The 19,805-nt window shown below is 43.2% G+C and overlaps 1 protein-coding gene across 1 annotated transcript in view; it reads right to left on the bottom strand.

Moving 5' to 3' along the window:
* Window positions 1-15,264, bottom strand: part of MYL3 (myosin light chain 3) — a 28,233-nt gene extending 12,969 nt beyond the window's left edge. Inside the window, exons 1-2 of the mRNA XM_081932994.1 lie at window positions 15,041-15,264; window positions 7,209-7,236 (exon numbers count right to left, since the gene is read on the bottom strand). Coding sequence (XP_081789120.1) covers window positions 7,209-7,236; window positions 15,041-15,169 — 157 coding nt within the window. The 5' untranslated portion in view covers window positions 15,170-15,264. The remainder of the gene's footprint in view (window positions 1-7,208; window positions 7,237-15,040) is intronic.
* Between the last annotated feature and the right edge of the window lie 4,541 nt (window positions 15,265-19,805).

Here is a 19,805-nt window from a genome sequence, read left to right as displayed (position 1 = left end):
AAATGTATGAAGAATGGAGGCTAAGCAGACAAAGAACGGTTGCAAGAATTGGGGATGCCTAGTTTAATGAAAAGAAGAATTAAGGGGTGACAGGAGAGCAGTATTTCAGTATTTGAGGGCTGCCACAAAGAAGAGGGAGTCAAACTATTCTCCAAGGCACCAGAAAAGGAGGACAAGAAGCAATGGGTGGAAACTAATCAAGGAGAGAAGCAACTTAGAACTGAGGAGAAATTTCCCGACAGTTAGAACAATTAATCAGTGGAACAGAAATTGCCTCCAGAAGTTGTGAATGCCCCAACACTGGAAGCCTTTAAGAAGATGTTGGATAGCTATTTGTCTGAAACGGTATAGGGTTTCCTGCCTAGGCAGGGGGTTGGACTAGAAGACCTCCAAGGTCCCTTCCAACTCTACTATTGTATTGTATTGTATTGTATTGTAAAAGATTGGACAGCCATTTATCCATCATGTGTGTTTCCTCTTGTTTAGGGTAGTGGGTTGGACTAGAAGACCTCCGAGGTCTTTTACTTCTGTTCCAACTCTGTTATTCTTTTACACAGGTAGTCCTTAAGTTATGACTAGAGCCCAAAATTTCTGTTGGGACAGCTGTTACGTAAATTTTGCCCCATTTTATGACCTTCCTTGCACATTTTTAAAGTTAATCCTTGCAATTGTTAAGTTAGTAATGCCGTTGTTAAGCGAATCTGGCCACTCCCTTGCCTTGGCTTGTCAGAAAGTCGCAAAAGACTCCGGGATGATACGACCGTCATAAATATAAATCAGTTGCCAAGCATCTGAATTTTGATCATGTGACCGTGAAGATGCTGAAACTGTCGTAAATGTGAAAAACGGTTGTCACTTTTTTCGGTGCCGTCGTGATTTTGAACAGTCACTACATGAATGGTTGCAAATTGAGGACTTCCTGTACTTCGTTTTGTTTGTTGGCGTTTTCCTCTCCAAGGGAGATGGCGATTAATAAATAGGAAATATAAATACATAAGTAAATAAGGGGTTATATATTTCCAATGTGTTTTGAACTGTTTTTATTCCCCTGAATTTTCTCATCTGATTTGCTTTTCGAAAGTTTGAAAAAACTTTGCTGTTGGTCTCATTATTGGCTCTGTTTTCATTCCAGCTCATTTCGATGTCTCCTGGGGGGATGGTTACGATTGAAAGAAAGAAAAGGAAAAATGACAGATCACCCAGTTTACGATAATAATATTTGTCCAGCCCAAGAATGTGGGACTTGAAAAGGGGGGGGGGGGAAACCCATCTTCCTAATTAGCTTAAAGCAGAGCCACGAACTTCTGCAAATCTCAGATACAGAAAAACTTCAAATTTGGGGTATTTAAGCACTGCATTTAAGGGTGGCTCGGGGTGGCTAAGATGCTGAGCTTGTCAATCAGAAGGTCAGCAGTTCAGCGGTTCGAATCCCTAGTGATGCATAATGGAGAGAGCTCCCGTGACTCGTCCCAGCTTCTGCCAACCTAGCAGTTCGAAAGCAGGTAAAAAATGCAAATAGAAAAACAGGAGCCACCTTTGGTGGGAAGGGAACAGCGTTCCGTGCGCCTTTGGCGTTGAGTCATGCCGGCCACATGACCACGGAGACGTCTTCAGACAGCGCTGGCTCTTTGGCTTTGAAACAGAGGTGAGCACCTCCCCCTAGAGTAGAGAACGACTAGAACATATATGCGAGGGGAACCTTTACCTTTACCTAACTATTGCAAAGTTCAAGAGCATTTAAAAAGTCTCAAATTCCCCAATTCTTATTGAGAATTAGATGACTGATAGTTCATGAGTTTTGCCCCATTTTGCGACCTTTCTTGCCACGGTTGTTAAATGAATCACTGCAGATGTTAAGTTAGCAACAACACAGTTGTTAAGGGAATCTGGTTTCCCTATTGACTTTATTTGTCCAAAGGTCGCAAAAGGGGTCATGTGACCCCAGGACACTGCCACCGTCATAAGTACAAGTCAGTTGCCAAGTATCCGAATTTTGATCAGATGGGGGTGCTGCAACGATTGTAAGGGTGAAAAATGGTCATAAGTCCCTATTTTCAGCGCCGTTGGAACTTTAAACGGTCACTAAATGAACGGTTGTAAGTCGAGGGTTCATTGCACATATGTTTCTAGCTGGTTGATTTCTTTCGTTCGTTTTCAATTCGTTCATCGCTTTGCTCTAATTTTTGACATTTACACTCACAACAGATTCTCAGTTGTTGATGGGGCTTGAGCTGCACTAAATAAAATTACAAAACGGTTTTGTCCCAGGTATCTGGCAACCACAGAAGCCAAAGCTTCAAAGGACTCCTGCCTGAGTCTTTGTGGATAAATCGCCCTGGGGTCATATTTGAAATATCATGGCATTCAAAAGCTGTAGAAAAATAAACGAGGGAGACTTTGATAATTAGATGAAGGCCACTGCACAGTGGGCACTGGTTATCCAGCTATGAGAGAGAGAGAGAGAGAGAGAGAGAGAGAGAGAGAGAGAGAGAGAGAGAGAGAGAGAGAGAGAGAGAGAGAGAGAGAGAGAAAGAAAGAAAGAAAGAAAGAAAGAAAGAAAGAAAGAAAGAGAGGGGGGAGGGAAGGAGGAGGAGGAAGAAGAAGAAGAGAGCAAGAGAGAGAGAGAGAGAGAGAGAGAGAAGGAAAGAAAGAAAGTGATTATAGATGGATGGGTAGGTGGATGGATGGATGGATAAAGGAAGGAAGGAAGGAAGAAAGAAGGAGGGAAGGAAGGAAGAGAGGGAGGGAAGGAAGGAAGAGTAGAAGGAAGGAAACTGGTGGAAGGAAGGGAAGAGAGGGAGGGAAGCAAGAAAGGAAGAGGGAGGGAAGGAAGGAAGGAAAAAAGGATGGAAGGATGGAAGGAAAGAAAGATAGGTGGAAGGAAGGAAAGGAAAAGAAGGCGAGAAGGAAGGGAGGAAAGAAAGAAAGAAGCAGGGAGGGAAGGAGGGAAAGAAAGAAAAGAGAAAGAAAGAAAGAAAGAGAGGGGGAGGGAGGGAGGAGGAAGAAGAAGAAGAAGAAGAGGAGAGCAAGAGAGAGAGAGAGAAGGAAAGAGAGAGAAGGAAAGAAAGAAAGTGATTATATATGGGTGGGTGGGTGGGTGGGTGGATGGATAAAGGAAGGAAGGGAAGAAAGAAGGAGGGAAGGAAGGAAGAGAGGGAGGGAAGGAAACTAGTGGAAGGAAGGAAAGAGAGGGAGGGGAGCAAGAAAGGAAGAGGGAGGGAAGGAAGGAAGGAAAAAAGGATGGAAGGAAAGAAAGATAGGTGGAAGGAAGGAAAGGAAAAGAAGGAGAGAAGGAAGGGAGGAAAGAAAGAAGCAGGGAGGGAAGGAGGGAAAGAAAGAAAGAAAGAAAGAAAGAAAGAAAGAAAGAAAGGGAAGGGAAGGAGGCTGGAGTTAGGAAGGAAGAAAGAAGGATAGGGAAGAGATGGGATTGGGGGAAAGGAAGGAAAGGACTTGCAATGGCAATGATTCATTTAACAACTCATGCAAGAAAGGTCACAAAATGGGGCATAGCTCAATTAACAACTGGAAATTTTGGGCTGCATTGTGTTGAGTACTGATTGTAGGGTCTCCTGCTTGAGCTGGGGGGCTGGGCTAGAAGACCTCCAACTTCTGTTATTCTGTTACTCTGTTTTGCTATCCAACAACTTTTTTCAGGCAAGCAAAAATAAAAAAGAGAAAACTCAAAATGACCCCTTTCTACTATTGTTCATCTCAGCATATTGATTTGCGCTCTTTCCTGCTCATCCGGAGATCAATTCACTCCCAGCTTGTCTGCTTGCCTCAATTTCCAATACCGCCAAGCAAGCCATGGCTTCTGTTGATGGATTTTGGGGTGGGGGTGGGGGTGGGGTGGCGCCTGAAACAGTCAGGAAAAGCTGGGCGCATTCGATCAGAGGAAGCCTAGCTGCAGAAGAGTCAAAATAAGGATTCCTTCGACGGAAGTTGAAAAGGAGTTTGCAATATGGAAAATGATGAAGCACTGTTGATAGCTCAGGACTTTCACAGCAGGCATAAATCCTTAATCTTGGGAGCTTTATGAGGGGTGGACTCAGTGGTGGGATTCAATTTTTTTTTACTACATGTTCTGCGGGCGTGGCTTGGTGAGTGTGGCTTGGTGGGGGTGGCAGGGGAAGGATACTGCAAAATCCCCATTTCCTCCCGATCAGTGAAGGGTAGTTTTTGCCGGTTCTCCAAACTACTCAAAATTTCTGCTACCGGTTCTCCAGAACTGGTCAGAACATGTTGAATACCACCTCTGGATGGACTTCAACTCCCATAATCCCATAGCCGGCAGGCTTTAAGCGGGGTGGAGCAACTACAGAATTCTCCCGTCAGCATGATTTAAGGGGGGTGGACTTAAAGTCCTAGAATTTGCCTTCAATGAGTAATATGGAGTTAAAATGGAATCGAGTAGCACAGAATAGAGTAGAATAGAATAGAACAGAATAGAATAGAACGGAATAGAATAGAATGGAATGGAATGGAACGGAACGGAACAGAATAGAACTGAATAGAATGGAATGGAATGGAACGGAACAGAACAGAACAGAATAGAACGGAATAGAATAGAATGGAATGGAACGGAACGGAAGAGAACGGAACAGAACTAAATAGAACAGAATAGAACTGAATAGAATAGAATAAAATAGAATGGAATGGAATGGAACAGAACAGAACAGAACTAAATAGAACAGAATAGAACTGAATAGAATGGAATGGAACGGAACAGAACAGAATAGAACAGAACTGAATAGAATAGAATGCAATGGAACAGAACAGAACAGAATAGAATAGAACGGAATAGAATAGAATGGAATGGAACGGAACGGAAGAGAATGGAACAGAACTAAATAGAACAGAATAGAACTGAATAGAATAGAATAGAATGGAATGGAATGGAACGGAACGGAACGGAACAGGACAGAACAGAACAGAACAGAATAGAATGGAATGGAATGGAACAGAATAGAACAGAACTGAATAGAATAGAATAGAATGGAATGGAACAGAACAGAATAGAACAGAACTGAATAGAATAGAATGGAATGCAATGGAACAGAACAGAACAGAACAGAATAGAACAGAACTGAATAGAATAGAATGGAATGCAATGGAACAGAACAGAACAGAACAGAATAGAATAGAACGGAATAGAATAGAATGAAATGGAACGGAACGGAAGAGAATGGAACAGAACTAAATAGAACAGAATAGAACTGAATAGAATAGAAGGGAAGAGAACGGAATGGAACAGAACAGAATAGAATGCAGCATTGGTCAAAAGGGCCCAGCAGAGATTATACGACCTGAGACTTCTCAGGAAACAACTGATGGGCTGGCTGCTAAAATAAAGCAAGGTCAACAGGAAATATGCACGTGTAAAGCTTGTAGCAATTATGGGTAGCTAGAAAGCTGATAAAAGATAACAAGGATTAGACAACTTGCAGACCTCAGCCAAAAGTTAGCAACGGAGATGGTCTTCAGCAAATGAAATGTCTATTAGAGAACTCCCGGGGCATTCATTAGCCAAGGCTTTGGAATGGGAGAGCTAGAGACCAACAGAACAAATTGTAGAATTATTGCTAAAATGTTTATTAGAGGATATTTCTGATTATTTCACCTTGTCCTGCCTTCTCCTTTAGTGAAAATGTATAAAGCTCTCTTAATCCTTTGTTCTTGGTTTTTCTTGGCCTTTTGACCAGGAATCCTTTTTCCTTGGAGAATTCCAATAAAAAGCAATCAGAAAACCTGCACCTCGTGTCTGGCGCCCATCAGTGGCTTCGGCACCAGGCTCAGACCCCAATTGGGGACAACACAACAACTGAATGAAAAACTGCTGGTGACCTTCTATGCTGCACCATAGAGAGCACTTTAACTTACTACACCTGTGTCTCGTTTGCCAATTGCACAGGGGCAGACAGGACAGTGCTCCAGAGGGTCAACGCCATTGCCCAGAGGATCATGGGTTGCCCTCTCCCCTCTTTGGGAGAGCTTTATAGCTCCCGCTGCCTTAAGAAAGTTCAAAACATCCTTAAAGATCCATCTCATCCTGGGCACCCCTTTTTTTGAACTATTTCCATCTGGCAGACGGTACAGGATAACAAAAATAAGTACAAACAGGCTGAAAAACAGCTTCTATCCCAGGGCAGTGACTATATTGAAGTCTACTGTATAGTGCAATGCTAATGCAATATTGATTACATTGTACAGAAGGCGAAGGATGTGTGTTTGTGTTTTATTTTTATAGTTATATTGTACGCTGAAGACGGCATTTAACTTCGTTGTACGAGGTGCCATGACAATAAACTAAACTTAACTTAACTTAATAGGGAATGGAATAGAGAATATACAGAGCAGAGCAGAACAGAACAGAAGATCAGAGTGGGAAGGGACCTTGGAGGTCTTCCAGTCCAACCCCCTGTTTAGGCAGGAAACCCTACACTGTTCCAGACAAATGGCTATCCAACATCTTCTTAAAGACTTTCAGTGTTGGGGCATTCACAACTTCTGGAGGCAACTTCTGTTCCACTGATTAATTGTTCTCACTGTCAGGAAATTTCTCCTCAGTTCTAAGTTGCTTCTCTCCTTGATTAGTTTCCACCCATTGCTTCTTGTCCTGCATTCAGGTGCCTTGGAGAATAGCTTGACTCCCTCTTCTTTGGGGCAACCCCTGAGATATTGGAAGACTGCTATCATGTCTCCCCTACTCCTTCTTTCTCTTAAGCTAAACATCCCCAGTTCCTGCAACCGTTCTTCATATGTTTTAGTCTCCAGTCCCCTAATCATCTTTGTTGCTCTTCTCTGCACTCTTTCTAGAGTCTCCACATCTTTTCTACATCGTGGCGACCAGAACTGAATGCAGGATTTCCCAAATATGGTTGCAAGTGATTGAATCTGTGACCCCAGAGATGAAGTGACTGTCGTAAGTATGATAACTGGTCATGTCCCCTTTTTCAGTGCCATTTTCGGTCGTTAAATGAGTCATCATAAGTTGAGGTTTACCTGTATTAAGGCCTATGTTTTGATAAACTCCCCTTTTCAATTTTTTTTTTCAGTTCAGGTTTCCCCCCCAGTTTTTCAGTTTCTTTCGTGTAGGATGCTCATGTCAAGTGCCCTTTGGGGCTGAGCTACTGGAAGTAATTAGCAATTAATTAATTAGGAAAACCTCTTAATTACAGGTGGAAAAAGAAAAATAGGCACCCTCTTACCTTCAATTTGATCATGAGTGAATTCCACCTGAAAGGGAAGGGGAGAAAAAGAGGATTATTCACACTTCCAATCAGATGGGAAACCTGGATGCAGGGAAACTTCATGACAAGGTGCAGGGAGTCCTCGCCTTATAACCATTTGTTTAATGACCATCCGAACCATTGTGGCAACAACGTCATAAAAATGGAGCAAAACTGATTTAAAAACCGTCTAGCTTAGCAATAGAAACTTTGTCTTCCATTCTGGTCATACATGAAGGACTTCTTGGGTGCATTTTAACAGTGGCGTGTTATATACAGGTTGTCCTCGACTTACGACCCTCCATTGAGCCCTAAATTTTCATTTGTAAGCCACAAATTTGTTCACTGAATTTTTCCACATTTTACGACCTTTCTTGCCACGGTTGTTAAGTGAATCATTGCAGTTGTTAAGATAGCCACACAGTGGCTTCCCCATTGATTTTGCTTGTCAGACGGTCGGAAAAGAGGATCATCTGATCCCCTTGGGACCCTGCAGCCGTCATAAATATGAGTCAGTTGCCAAGCGCTTGAATTTTGATCCGGTACCCTTGGGGATGTGGCAAAAGTGTGAAAAACATTCCTGAGTCCGTTTTGTTCAATGTCGTCATAACTGAAGGAATGATTGTAAGTCGAGATTATCTGAATGTATTTATTTGTTTACAATATTCTCAATGTTTGCAAGCCTGGTGCTCTTAAATTCTAAATTTCTATTGATTTTATGGCCTTTGATGTTAAATGTCTTTAAAACATCATTGGATATGACATGAATGGCCAATAGATTTCATTAATAAATGAAGAAAGAAGAAAGAAAGAAAGAAAGAAAGAAAGAAAGAAAGAAAGAAAGAAAGAAGGAAAAGAGAAAGAGAGAAATAGAGAGAAAGGGAGAAAGAAAGAAAGAAAGAAAGAAAGAAGAAAGAAAAAACAATGAAGAAAAAGAAAAAGAGAAAGAAAGAGAAAGAAAGGGAGAAAGAGAGAGTGAAGGAAGAGATAAAAGAAAGAAAGAGAGAAAGAAAGAAAGAGAGTTAGAGAAAGAAAAAGAGAAAGAGAGAAAGAGACAGAAAGGGAGAAAGAGAGAGAGTGAAGGAAAGAGAGAGAGAGAGAAAGAAAGTTAGAGAAAGAAAGAGAGAGAAAGAAAAAGAGAGAGAGAGAGAAAGAAAGAAAGAAAGAAAGAAAAAGCGATGAAGAAAAAGAGAAAGGAAGAGAAAGAGAGAAAGAGAGAGAGAGAGAGAAAGAGAAAGAAAGGGAGAAAGAGAGAGAGAGAGAAAGAGAAAGAAAGGGAGAAAGAGAGAGAGAGAAAGAGAAAGAAAGGGAGAAAGAGAGTGAAGGAAGAGATAAAAGAAAGAAAGAGAGAAAGAGAGAAAGAAAGAAAGAGAGAGAAAGAAAAAGAGAAAGAGAGAAAGAGACAGAAAAGGAGAAAGAGAGAGAGTGAAGGAAAGAGAGAGAAAGAAAGTTAGAGAAAGAAAAGAGAAAGAAAGAGAAACAGAGAGAAAGAAAGAAAGAAAGAAAGAAAAAGAAAGAAAGAAAAAGCGATGAAGAAAAAGAAAACGAGAAAGAAAGAGAAAGAAAGAGAAAGAGAGAGAGAGAGAGAAAGAGAAAGAAAGGGAGAAAGAGAGAGTGAAGGAAGAGATAAAAGAAAGAAAGAGAGAAAGAGAGAAAGAAAGAAAGAAAGAAAGAGGGTTAGAGAAAGAAAAAGAGAAAGAGAGAAAGAGACAGAAAGGGAGAAAGAGAGAGAGTGAAGGAAAGAGAGAGAAAGAGAAAGAAAGAAAGTTAGAGAAAGAAAGAGAAAAAGAAAGAGAAAGAGAGAGAGAGAGAGAGAGAAAGAAAGAAAGAAAGAAAGAAAGAAAGAAAAATTTCAATTTGGTGCAAATCTTTGGTCTGTAAGAGGATCCACTCTGTTGTAAGAATTAAATCCCCCCCCCCCCCCCTCTAAGGCTTGGAAAATTTCAATTAAGGAGCAGGAAAGGAAAATTATAGGTAGTCCTCAACTTCTAAAAGCTCACCGTTGAAAGTTACAACAGTACTGACTTCTTACAACCGTTTTTCACACTTACGACCATTGCAGCATCCTCATGGTCAAATGACCAGAATTCAGACGTTTGGCAACTGACTCGTAGTTATGACTGTCGCAGCGTCCCGGAGTCACGTGATCCCCTTTTGCGACCTTCCAACAAGCAAAATCAATGGGGGAAGCCAGATTCACTTAACAACCGAGTGACTAATTTAACAGCTGCAATGATTCATTTAACAACTGTGACAATAAAGGCCATAAAATGGGCAAAATGCACTTAACTGTCTAGCTTAGCAGCAGAAATATGGGGCTGGATTGTAGCTGTAACTCAGGGATTACTGTACAACTGTGCTCAGAAATGTGAACCCTTAGACAAACCGGCTGGGTTATTTTGCTTAATGAAAGCTCAAAAATCTTTTTCTGACCCCTCCCGAGCAGATGTCTATCTCTGCTTTCTCTTCGTTTCTTCTCCGCTGAAACACAACTCCAACTTAGTTTTGTGTCCATGTGTTTTTTCAACAACAATGTTGGCTAAGTTCCTTTTCTGTCTCAAAAAAGGATTTGCTTCCCCCCACCTCATTAAGCATTTGTTAAATTTATATGCCTGGAGTCAGGAATGGGCCATCTGCCCTGATTTAAAATTAGACCTTGCCTTAAGCTGAGGTTGCCCCTTACCCTGTTCAAGAGAGGGAGGGAGGGAGGGAGGGAGGGAGGGAGGGAGAGGGAAAATGAGAGAGAGAGAGAGAGAAAGGGAGCAAAAGAGAGAAAGGGAGATAAAGAAAGAGAGAGGAAGAGGAAGAGAAAAAAAGGAAAAATAGGAAGAAGGGGAAAGGGGGAAAGAGAGAGAAAAATAGAGAGAGGGAGAAAGAATGAGAGAAGTAGAGAAAAAAGAGAAAGGATGAGAGTGAAAGTGAGAGAGAAAATGAGAGATAGAAAGAAAGGAAGAAAAAGAGAAAGAAAGGGAGAGAAAGAGAAAGAGGGAGGAAGAGAAAAAAGGAAAAATAGGGAGAGAGGGAAAGAGACAGAAAAAGAAGAAGAGAAAGAGAGAAAGAAAGAATGAGAGAAGTGGAGAAAAAAGAGAAAGGGAGAAAAAGAGTGAGAAGGAAAGGGAGAAAGAGAAGAAATGAGAAAATAAGAAAGAATGGGAGAAAGAGAAAGAATGAGAGAGAAAATGAGAAAATGAGAAAGAGAAAGAATGAGAGAGAGAGACAGAGAGGAAGAAAGGAACAAAGAGAGAGAGAAAGAGAATTGAAGTCCACCCATCTTCACACATAATAGCTGGGGAATTTTGGAGTTGAAGTCCGATCTCTTCAAATTGTCACACTGATTTAAATGACTCCTCCAAACTTTGCAAATTAGCCTCTCCAATCATTGCTTTTCCAAATTTTTTTTCTTTTTTAAAAAGCCGAGTCTCCAGCCTTCCTCAGCTACGGAGTTATCATCAAAATCTCTCTGAATTAACTGCAGCGAAAGAATGGGAGAAGAGGCCAACTCTATTAGTCACGCCTTAAAACAGGATAAAATTAAATTACCCAGGAATTGTCTCCATCTTTTCTGTCTTGTGAGTTTTTTCCAGGAATCAACACTCAATAAAGAAATCCGTCCGACATGCAAGGAGAGTGTCATAAGAAGTCGCACGGCTGGGAGAAAAACAGAATTTTGATCTCGGCAGTGTCTCCTTTTAAGCTAATTTCTTCTCATTTTTGATTCCAGGCATGTAAATTTTCCCAAATCTGGACTGGTTGCAGTCCCTTTCACAAGTTGGGGTCCACTGCAGGTAAGTCAAATTTAGCAAAAGAAATACAGCTAGTCTCAACCTATGACCGTTCATTTAGTGATGGCTCAAAGTTATTTGGCATAACTTGACACATATTTACAATGGTCGCAGGGTCCCCCGGGATATGTGTGAATCACAAGATCCCTTTTTGCGACCTTCCGACAAGCAGAGTCCACGGGAAGGACAGATTCGCTTAACAACCGTGTGACTAACTTAATGACTGCAGTGATTCACTTAACGACTGTGGCAAGAAAGTCATAAAATGGGTCAAGACTCCCTTAACAACTGACTCGCTTAGCAACAGAAATTTTGGTGTGGTTTTAAATCTAGCACTATCTCCTGAACCAATGTGGTTGTATGTCTTAAATGACAGGCACTTATTTACATTACATTTCAAATTTTTGAGAAATCTCACAGGGACCAGCCAGGGAGAACCGAATACCTCTTCCTGCTCTAGGAGAAGTCTACCTGGACTATTTTTTTTCACGTGGAAATTAAATTAATAAGTTGGAAAAGTTATGAAGAGTTTGCTTTTTTTTGGCGCACCAGAGAAATGAGGTCATTTATTGCAGGAAGATCGAAGGGCGCATTAAATAAAAATACGAATTATTTTATGACATTATGCACTCAGGTTTAATTAGAGCTACACATTCAATAAAAGGGAAACCAGATTGATGTTTGCAAGGCAGGTTGTTGTCCTCCCAAAGAGCTGATGGCAGCTAATTTTTGCTTTAAATGGAGCAATAATTACAGGACATGTTACATGTTTATTCCAACTGAATGAGTATTATCCATGCTCTGCCATCTCCAACTGACTCAGTGGTTTTTTTTTTTGTTTTTTGTTTCTAGGTGCCAGCAAAATTTCTACACAATGACAACCACAACAAGGAGCGAGGTTTCCAGCGAGGTGAAGTAGGAGGCAGGTCAAAAAAGTTTTAAAAAGAAAAAAGTTAGGCTAGACTTGATTCATTGTTTATCCCTTTGTGACGTTTTTGTGGTTGCTTTTTCAGTTTGGGGTAAGTGGGGAATTTAGAGACCAGGTGGCGTGAGTTCCAGTTCTGCCTTAAGCACGAAAGCTGGCTTCGTGGCCTTTAGAGCCAAACCTTTGCATTCGTCTGAGGGACACACAATGCAATGCCCCAGCAAATATTTTCCACTGGGGTTGATAGATAATTGGGAGATTCCTTCCTTCCTTCCTTCCTTCCTTCCTTCCTTCCTTCCTTCCTTCCTTCTTTCGTTCTTTCCCTTTTTTCTTCTCCTCCTTCCCCTTCAGTTCCTTCTCCTTTCCTTTTCTATCTTCTCCTTCCCATCTTTTCTTTTTCCTTCTCCTTCTCTTCTCCTTCTCCTCCTTCTCTTGTTCCTCTTCCTCTTTTTCTTCTCTTTCTCCTTTGTCCTTGTCTATGTTTTTCTCCTTCTCATCTTTTCATTCTTCTTCTCTAGCTCCTCTTTTTCCTCTCCACCTGTTTCGTCCTTCTCCTCCTTCTCATTTTTTCATTCTTCTTCCTCCTCCTTGTCTGATCTTCTCCTTCTCATCTCCTCCTTCTCCTTATCCATCTCCTCCTTCTCTTTCTCATCTTTTCTTTTCCCTCCTCCTCCTCCTTCTCTTGCTCCACCTCACCCTTTCCTCCTCCTTCCTCCTCCTCCTTGTCTATGTTCTTCTCCTTCTCATCTTCTCCTTCTTCTTCTCTAGCTCCTTTTTCCTCCTCCACCTGTTGCCTCCTCCTTCTCATCTTTTCATTCTTCTTCTTCCTCCTTGTCTGTTCTTCTCATCTTCTCCTTCTCCATCTCCATCTCCTCCTTCTCAATTTTCTTCTCCTTGTCTAACTTCTCCTTCCTCCTCCTTTTCATTCTCATTTTCTCCTTCTCTTCCTTATCTATCTCCTCCCCCCCTCCCCCTCCATCTTCCTCACTAAAGCAACTTTCCCCCCACCCTTTTTATCAAGACAAAGAGGGGACAGCTGCGGTAGAGAAACCAGAGACGGGGACCAGTGGTGGAGAAAATGCGCTGATGGCTCTCTTAATAAACCATGGTTCTATTTTGGACAGCGACAAAGGTCAAGGTAAGCCAAGAGGCATCAGGTAATCTGGAAGACAATGCCGCCCCCTCCCCCAGCATTTGTCAGCTGTTAAGAGTCTGTGCCAAATAGCTGCCATTCCCCCCTGCAGGCTGACTGCCAGGGAGTCAAAAAAGTCAGAATGGCAGCCCAAACTGACCAGGGCTCAAATTATGGAATTGTGGCCTCACTTCCTGCAAATATTCTGCTTCTTTGCTCTGGTTGGTTTGAAAAAAAGAGAGGAACAAGAAAGACATTGTGATTATCTCCATCATCTTTAATGTTTTCCTCCTTCCAGGCAAAATAAATGTGATCAATGAAAAGAAATTAAAATAAAATAAAAATGTACATTGTATTTTATACTGTCCTCATTTCATCCCCTTAACACCCCTGCAAGGTAGGCTAGGCTGTGGCACCCAATCAGATACCGGAAAGAATAAGGAGGCGGAGCAAAATCTTCCTCATTTTTTAAGCTCAGGGCTTTAACCGCTACACCGAATTGTCTGTCTGCCTGTCTGCCTGTCTGCCTGTCTGTCTCTCTGTCTGTCTCTCTGTCTCTGTCTCTGTCTCTGTCTCTCTGTCTCTGTCTCTCTCTCTCTCTCTCTCTCTCTCTCTCTCTGTCAATGGGAGGGGTTGAGAAAGCCAGAAGAGGTGAAAGGGCTGGCTTAGAAGGAAGGAGATCCGGATTCAAATCCTGGTGAGATGCGGAATTCGTAATGAACTCACTGCTCTGTCTGCTCAAAAAATATTTACGGGGGAATACAGGCAGTCTCCCACTTACCACCACAACGGACACCAACATTTCTGGTAGAGATGATAGAGACAGATGTGGGGTGGAGGGAAGGATAGAAAGAGAGAAAGACAGAGAGATGAAAGAGAGACAGAGGAATGATGGAGAGAGAGAGAGAGAGAGAGAGAGAGAGAGAGAGAGAGAGAGAGAGAGAGATACACAGAGAGGGATGATAGAGGCAGATAGACAGGGAAAATACAAAGAGAAATACAGAGATGGTAATGATAATAATGAAGAGGTAGGTAGGTATGGAAGTAGATAGATAGATAGATAGATAGATAGATAGATAGATAGATAGATAGATAGATAGATAGATAGATAGATAGATGATAGATAGATAGATAGATAGACAGACAGACAGACAGACAGACAGACAGACAGACAGGACATAGATAGATAGGATAGAGTATAGAGGATGGATAGAGAGACAGACAGACAGAAATGATAGAGAGAAAGAGAGAGAGATGATTTCTCCCTCTCTCTCTTCCTCTCTATCATTTCTGTCTGTCTGTCTCTCTATCCATCCTCTATACTCTATCCTATCTATCTATGTCCTGTCTATATCTATCTATCTATCTATCTATCTATCTATCTATCTATCTATCTATCTATCTATCTATCTATCTATCTATCTATCTATCATCTATCATCTATCTATCTATACACACACACATACACACACACAGGTGTATGTATTGTATATGCATGTGTGTGTGTGTGTGTGTGTGTATTGAGAGATAGACAGAGAAGATAGATAGAGATAGAGAGACGAAGAGAGGAATATAGAGTGATGACAGACAGACAGACAGACAGACAGACAGACAGACAGACAGACGACCATTGACTATGGTTGCTCTGTCACTCCTGGCAAAACCAAAGCTGCCCAGAAAATCTCAGCAGTGGTGAAACTGTGCCGGAAGCTGCTCTGACAATCAGCCGTGGCTCTTAGCAAAGCATCTTAAGAGCCGGATAGTCTCCCCCTCCGAGATCATCCATCCCAACCCACTGCTGCCTGCTTGCCTAGACTCCTGAGCTGAAGTGCACCGGAGGAGGCAGAGACCCCATTGCCCCTGCATCCATCCATCCATCCCTTAAAAACCAAGCCCCTCCCCCTTTCCTGTCCCCAGGTTAACCAGATTTCCTGGTTTATTTCTTTTTTTTTTAAACAAAAAGGCCCCTTACTTTGATGCTGGCTGGATTAAACTCCACTTCCTTGCGCTCCGGCTCAGGTGGAGGAGCCGGTTTCGGGGCAGCCTTGGGTTCCTCCTTTTTGGGCTCGGGTTTTTTCGGCTCAGGTTTTTTGGGGGGCATCGTGCCGGAGACGGGGGGGAAGGGGCTATAGGCAGGCAAAGCTGGTCACCTCGAGGGGCAGAAGGCAGAGCAGCTGAGAGTCCCCTGGCGGGGGTCTTTATTCACCTCCCGGCCCCTGAATGTCACGGCGGGTGTCAATTGGCCTCCAGCCCCTACCCGAAGCCCCCCTCCCTGAAGTGCATCGCACATACCAGGTCGCACAAAAGCAACCTGCCTATAAAAGGAAACGGCAGGCGGTTCGGCTATTTCGGATAAGGGCACCCAATTCGGTCTGGGAAGACAATGCATGCAGAGGAAGAGAGGAGGGGGAGAACTGGAGGGTGATTGCAGACCCCCCGTGCCTTCAGCAATGGGGCTGGGAGACCCCTGTACCCAAGGCCGAGGAGTAACCACAGCCACTCCCTTTTCCCCCCAGTTCCGTTGTAACTTTGGATGGTCACTAAACGAATGGTTGTAAGTCAAGGACTATCTATATGTCTGGGTATTTTTATTTCAGGCATTTATAGGTAGTCCTCGGCTTATGACATCGCAACGGAACCCCAAAACTCTACTGTCCCTAAGCGAGAAAGTTGTTAAGTGAATTTTGCCGGGTTTTACAAACTTTCCAGCAACACAGTTGTTTACGTTAGTCACACGGTCATTAAGCGAATCTGATTTCCCCATTGCTTGCCGGAAGGTCGCAAAAGGGAATCACGTGACCCTGGGACACTGCAACCGTCATATAAGTGAGTCAGTCGCCAAGCACCTGAATTTTGATCACGTGACTGCAGGGATATAGCAAAGGTCGTAAGTGTGAAAAACGGGCATAAGTCACTTTTTCAAGCTGTTGTAACTTCAAACAGTCACTAAATGGATGGTTGTAAGTCAAGGGCTACATGTAGCAGCTAGCAAAGTCACCCCAGAGAAGGAGAATGCAGGTTGTGAAAGCAACTCACAATTAATCAGCAATTGTGGAATTGTGGAAATTGGGCTTTTAGATGACAATCAATCCAACCGGTGCAGAAAAGTGGATTCGACTTACGACCACAGCTCAGCTCAAAATTTCCATGGCTAAGTGAGACAGTTGTTCAGTTCTCCCCCATTTTACGACCTTTCTTGCCACAGTTGTTAAGTCAGTCACCCGGTCGTTAAGTGAATCTGGCTTCCCCATGTACTTCGCTCATCAGAAGGTCACAAAAGTGGATCATGTGATGCCCCCACCCCCACCCAGAACACTTCAACGGTCATAAATACGAGTCAGTTGCCAAGCATCTGAATTTTGATCACATGACCACGGGGAATGCTATGACGGTCGTAATAGTGGAAAAGGATCATAAGTTTGTTTTTTCCACGGCGTTGTAAGTTCAAGCTAAATGAACGTTGGGAAGTCGAGGGTTACCAGTATAGGGGAGTTTGAGGATGGGGTGGTGGTGGAGGAAGAGGCAAAGAATTATACAATACAATACAATACAATAGCAGAGTTGGAAGGGACCTTGAAGGTCTTCTAGTCCAACCCCCTGCCTAGGCAGGAAACCCTATACCGTTTCAGACAAATGGCTATCCAACATCTTCTTAAAGACTTCCAGTGTTGGGGGCTTTCACAACTTCTGGAGGCAACTTCTGTTCCACTGATTAATTGTTCCAACTGTCAGGAAGTTTCTCCTCAGTTCTAAGTTGCTTCTCTCCTTGATTAGTTTCCACCCATTGCTTCTTGTCCTGCCCTCAGGTGCCTTGGAGAATAGCTTGACTCCCTCTTCTTTGGGGAAGCCCCTGAGATATTGGAAGACTTCTCTCATGTCTCCAATTGAAACTTGTTCTTTTGAAGAAGAAAAAAAACCAAATAAATAAATACGTAAATTTCTGGTGCCATTGCAGACGGTCACTAAATGGACGGTTGTAAGTTGAGGACTAGCTGCAGTAAGGCTTCTTTTGGGAGCACAAAGCGTATAGTTCTCTCTGTGGTCCTCCTCCCCTCCCACCCCCTTTTCCAATAGAAGAGACGTAAGCGGCCAAGCATTGTTCTGCCTTCTCTGGGGAGTGAACAATTGGGTCCTATTTCCAGGCAGTATAACGTTTCAACCAATATAAAAGGGCGGTGTATTTTGGGCTGCGGGGTCCCTCCGCAGATGTGACCTCATAGGACAAATCCAGGGCCTGGGCAGTGAAGCAGGGCTTTAAAAAGGCATCCACGGAGGACACACCTGTTTTAAGTCCTTCGGTGCCCCCACGGAAAATACCTGCGGAGGTCACCCCGAAGGTGGAGAGTTGAGCCTCCATAGCTAGAGGCAGCGAAGCTTTGAATTCAAGGCTGCCGAGATATCCCAGAACAGAACAGGAACTTTTTTTTTAAAAAGGGGAAGGGAAGAGAGGAGAGGGGAGGGAAGAGAAAGTGGAGGGGAGGGAAGGAAAGGAAAGGGGGAGGGAGGGAGAAAGGGAGGAAGATAAAGGAAAAGAAAGGAAAAGGAATGGGGGGGGAAGGGAAAGAAAGAGGAAGGGGAGGGGAGGGGAGGAAAGGAGGAGGGAGTGATGGAGAAAGGGAGGAAGAGAAAGGAAAGGAGGAGGGAGCAAAGGAGATGGGGGAGGGAAGGCGCGGGGAGGGGAGGGAGGGATGGAGAAAGGGAGGAAAGGAAAAAAAATAAAGGAAAGGAAATGAAGGGAAAGAAAGGAAAAAGGGAAGAGAAGAGAAAAAAAAACCATATTATAAAGTTAGTCTTTGACTTATGACCACAATTAAGCTGCAAATTTCTGCTGTTAAGCAAGACAATTGCTCAGTGAGCTTTGCCCCATTGGACCTATCTTGCCATAGTCATTAAGCAAATCAGTGCAATTGTCCAAAGTCACATGGTCATTAAGTGAACCTGCCTTCCCTGTTGACTTTGCTTGTCAGAAGGTCACAAAAGGGGATCATGTGACACCCCCCCCCCGCAGGACAGCGCAACCGTCATAAGTACGAGTCACTTGCCAAGCGTCTGAATTTTGATCACGTGAACCCAGGGATGCTACAGCAGCAGTCATAAGCGTGGAAAGTAGTCATAAGTCGCTTTTTTTAGTGCCGTTCTAACTTTTTGTTCCAGGTTTGGTCCTACAGCTGTGGGCATTATTCTGACCTTTGTCCGCTGCTCTTCAGCCTCTGAATCTCTCAATCTTTTTCTTCTCTTTCTGGCCCTTTTTTTTTTCTTTTTACAAAACAGGAGCGAAAAAATGGAGGCTGGAAAAAAAAATCAGCTTTTTTGTAAGAATAAGCCCTGATTGGGGGAAAAGGGAGAAAAGAAACCGACTTGGCATTCAGGGTTCTTGATTGCTGCCAGTTGGAAAGCAAGGAGGAACAAGAGAGAGCCGGGCCTTGATTTTCCAAATTTAAATTTCATTTTTGAAGGGCCTTTTTTAAAGCTGTCCCTATTATTCCCACCAACTGAGTTTTGAACCCAATGCTTTTTTCGTGAAAAAAATTCTCGGAGGGAGGTTGGGGTTACAGCCTTTTGTCCTCCATTCTTCCCCTGAGCTGTGCTGCGGATGCCTCACAGGACATGAGCCCCTACGCCCCCCCATCCCTTAATACCCAGTTCAAAAATTAGGCTGCGGAATCCTGGAATTCAGAAGGTCCCCTTGAGGTCAGCTAGCCCAACCATCCATTGGCTGGGAGCCTTCACCAAGCCTGCTAGATAAATGACACTGCAAGCTCTGTTCAAATGCAATGGGGGGTCCCAGAATCCCCCATGCAGCATGCTTTAAGAAGGGAGAACTCCAACTCCCATAATCCCCCAGCCAGCATCCTTTAAAAAGGGAGGACTCCAACTCCCAGAATCCCCCAGCCAGCATGCTTTAAGAAGGGAGGACTTCAACTCCCATAATCCCCCAGCCAGCATGCTTTAAGAGGGATGGACTCCAATTCCCATAATCCCCCATCCAGCATGCTTTAAGAGGGGAGGATTTCCACTCCCAGAATCCCCAGCCATCATGCTTTAAGAGGGGAGGACTTCCATTCCCAGAATCCCCCAGCCAGCAAAGTCCCCGTCCCCTCTTTTCTTAGATCTGGCCTTACAGAGCTGCGGGCCAAACTGTTGACAAACAGAATGGACAATATTCCCGTTTGATTTTGCCGCCAAATCTCTCTCGGTTTTTAATGATAATGATAATTAATGATAATCATGGAATTCAGAGTTGATTGTTTTTCATTGCAAAAAAAAAAGTCATGTTTCGTTTCCGTGGCAGTTGCTGTTTTACTCCCTTTTTTAAAGGCCCATTTTACCATCTCCTTTTAATTAATCTTTTAAACGCCTAATTGCAAACTGACTTGAAGATATTTTGAACTGAACAACGAACTGGAAAGTTGTGAAATCCGAAACACCATCGACCCATGAATTAAATTGCTCCGACTTCCCACCCAAAAGGGGAAGTTGAGACAAACCCTGGTTTAATGGAGGTTTCCTTTGGCTATTTAGGGTGGTCAGAAGAGTCCAGAAGATGCCATTTGCAACATGGTCAGTATCTTGACTTTTTTTCCCCCATTAGGCTTATTAAACCTGGGTCCCTGTTGACTGCAGAAAGAGGAGAAGGAGATGAGGAGGAGAAGGAAGAAAAGGTGGAGGAGGAGGAAGAGGAGGGTGAGGAGAAGGAGATGAGGAAGAGAAGGAAGAAAAGGTGGAGGAGGAAGAGA

The sequence above is a fragment of the Natrix helvetica genome (genome assembly GCF_964273705.1).
Source record: "Natrix helvetica genome assembly, chromosome: Z".
Lineage (NCBI taxonomy): Eukaryota > Metazoa > Chordata > Lepidosauria > Squamata > Natricidae > Natrix > Natrix helvetica.
This window is presented reverse-complemented; position numbering and strand designations above follow the sequence as displayed.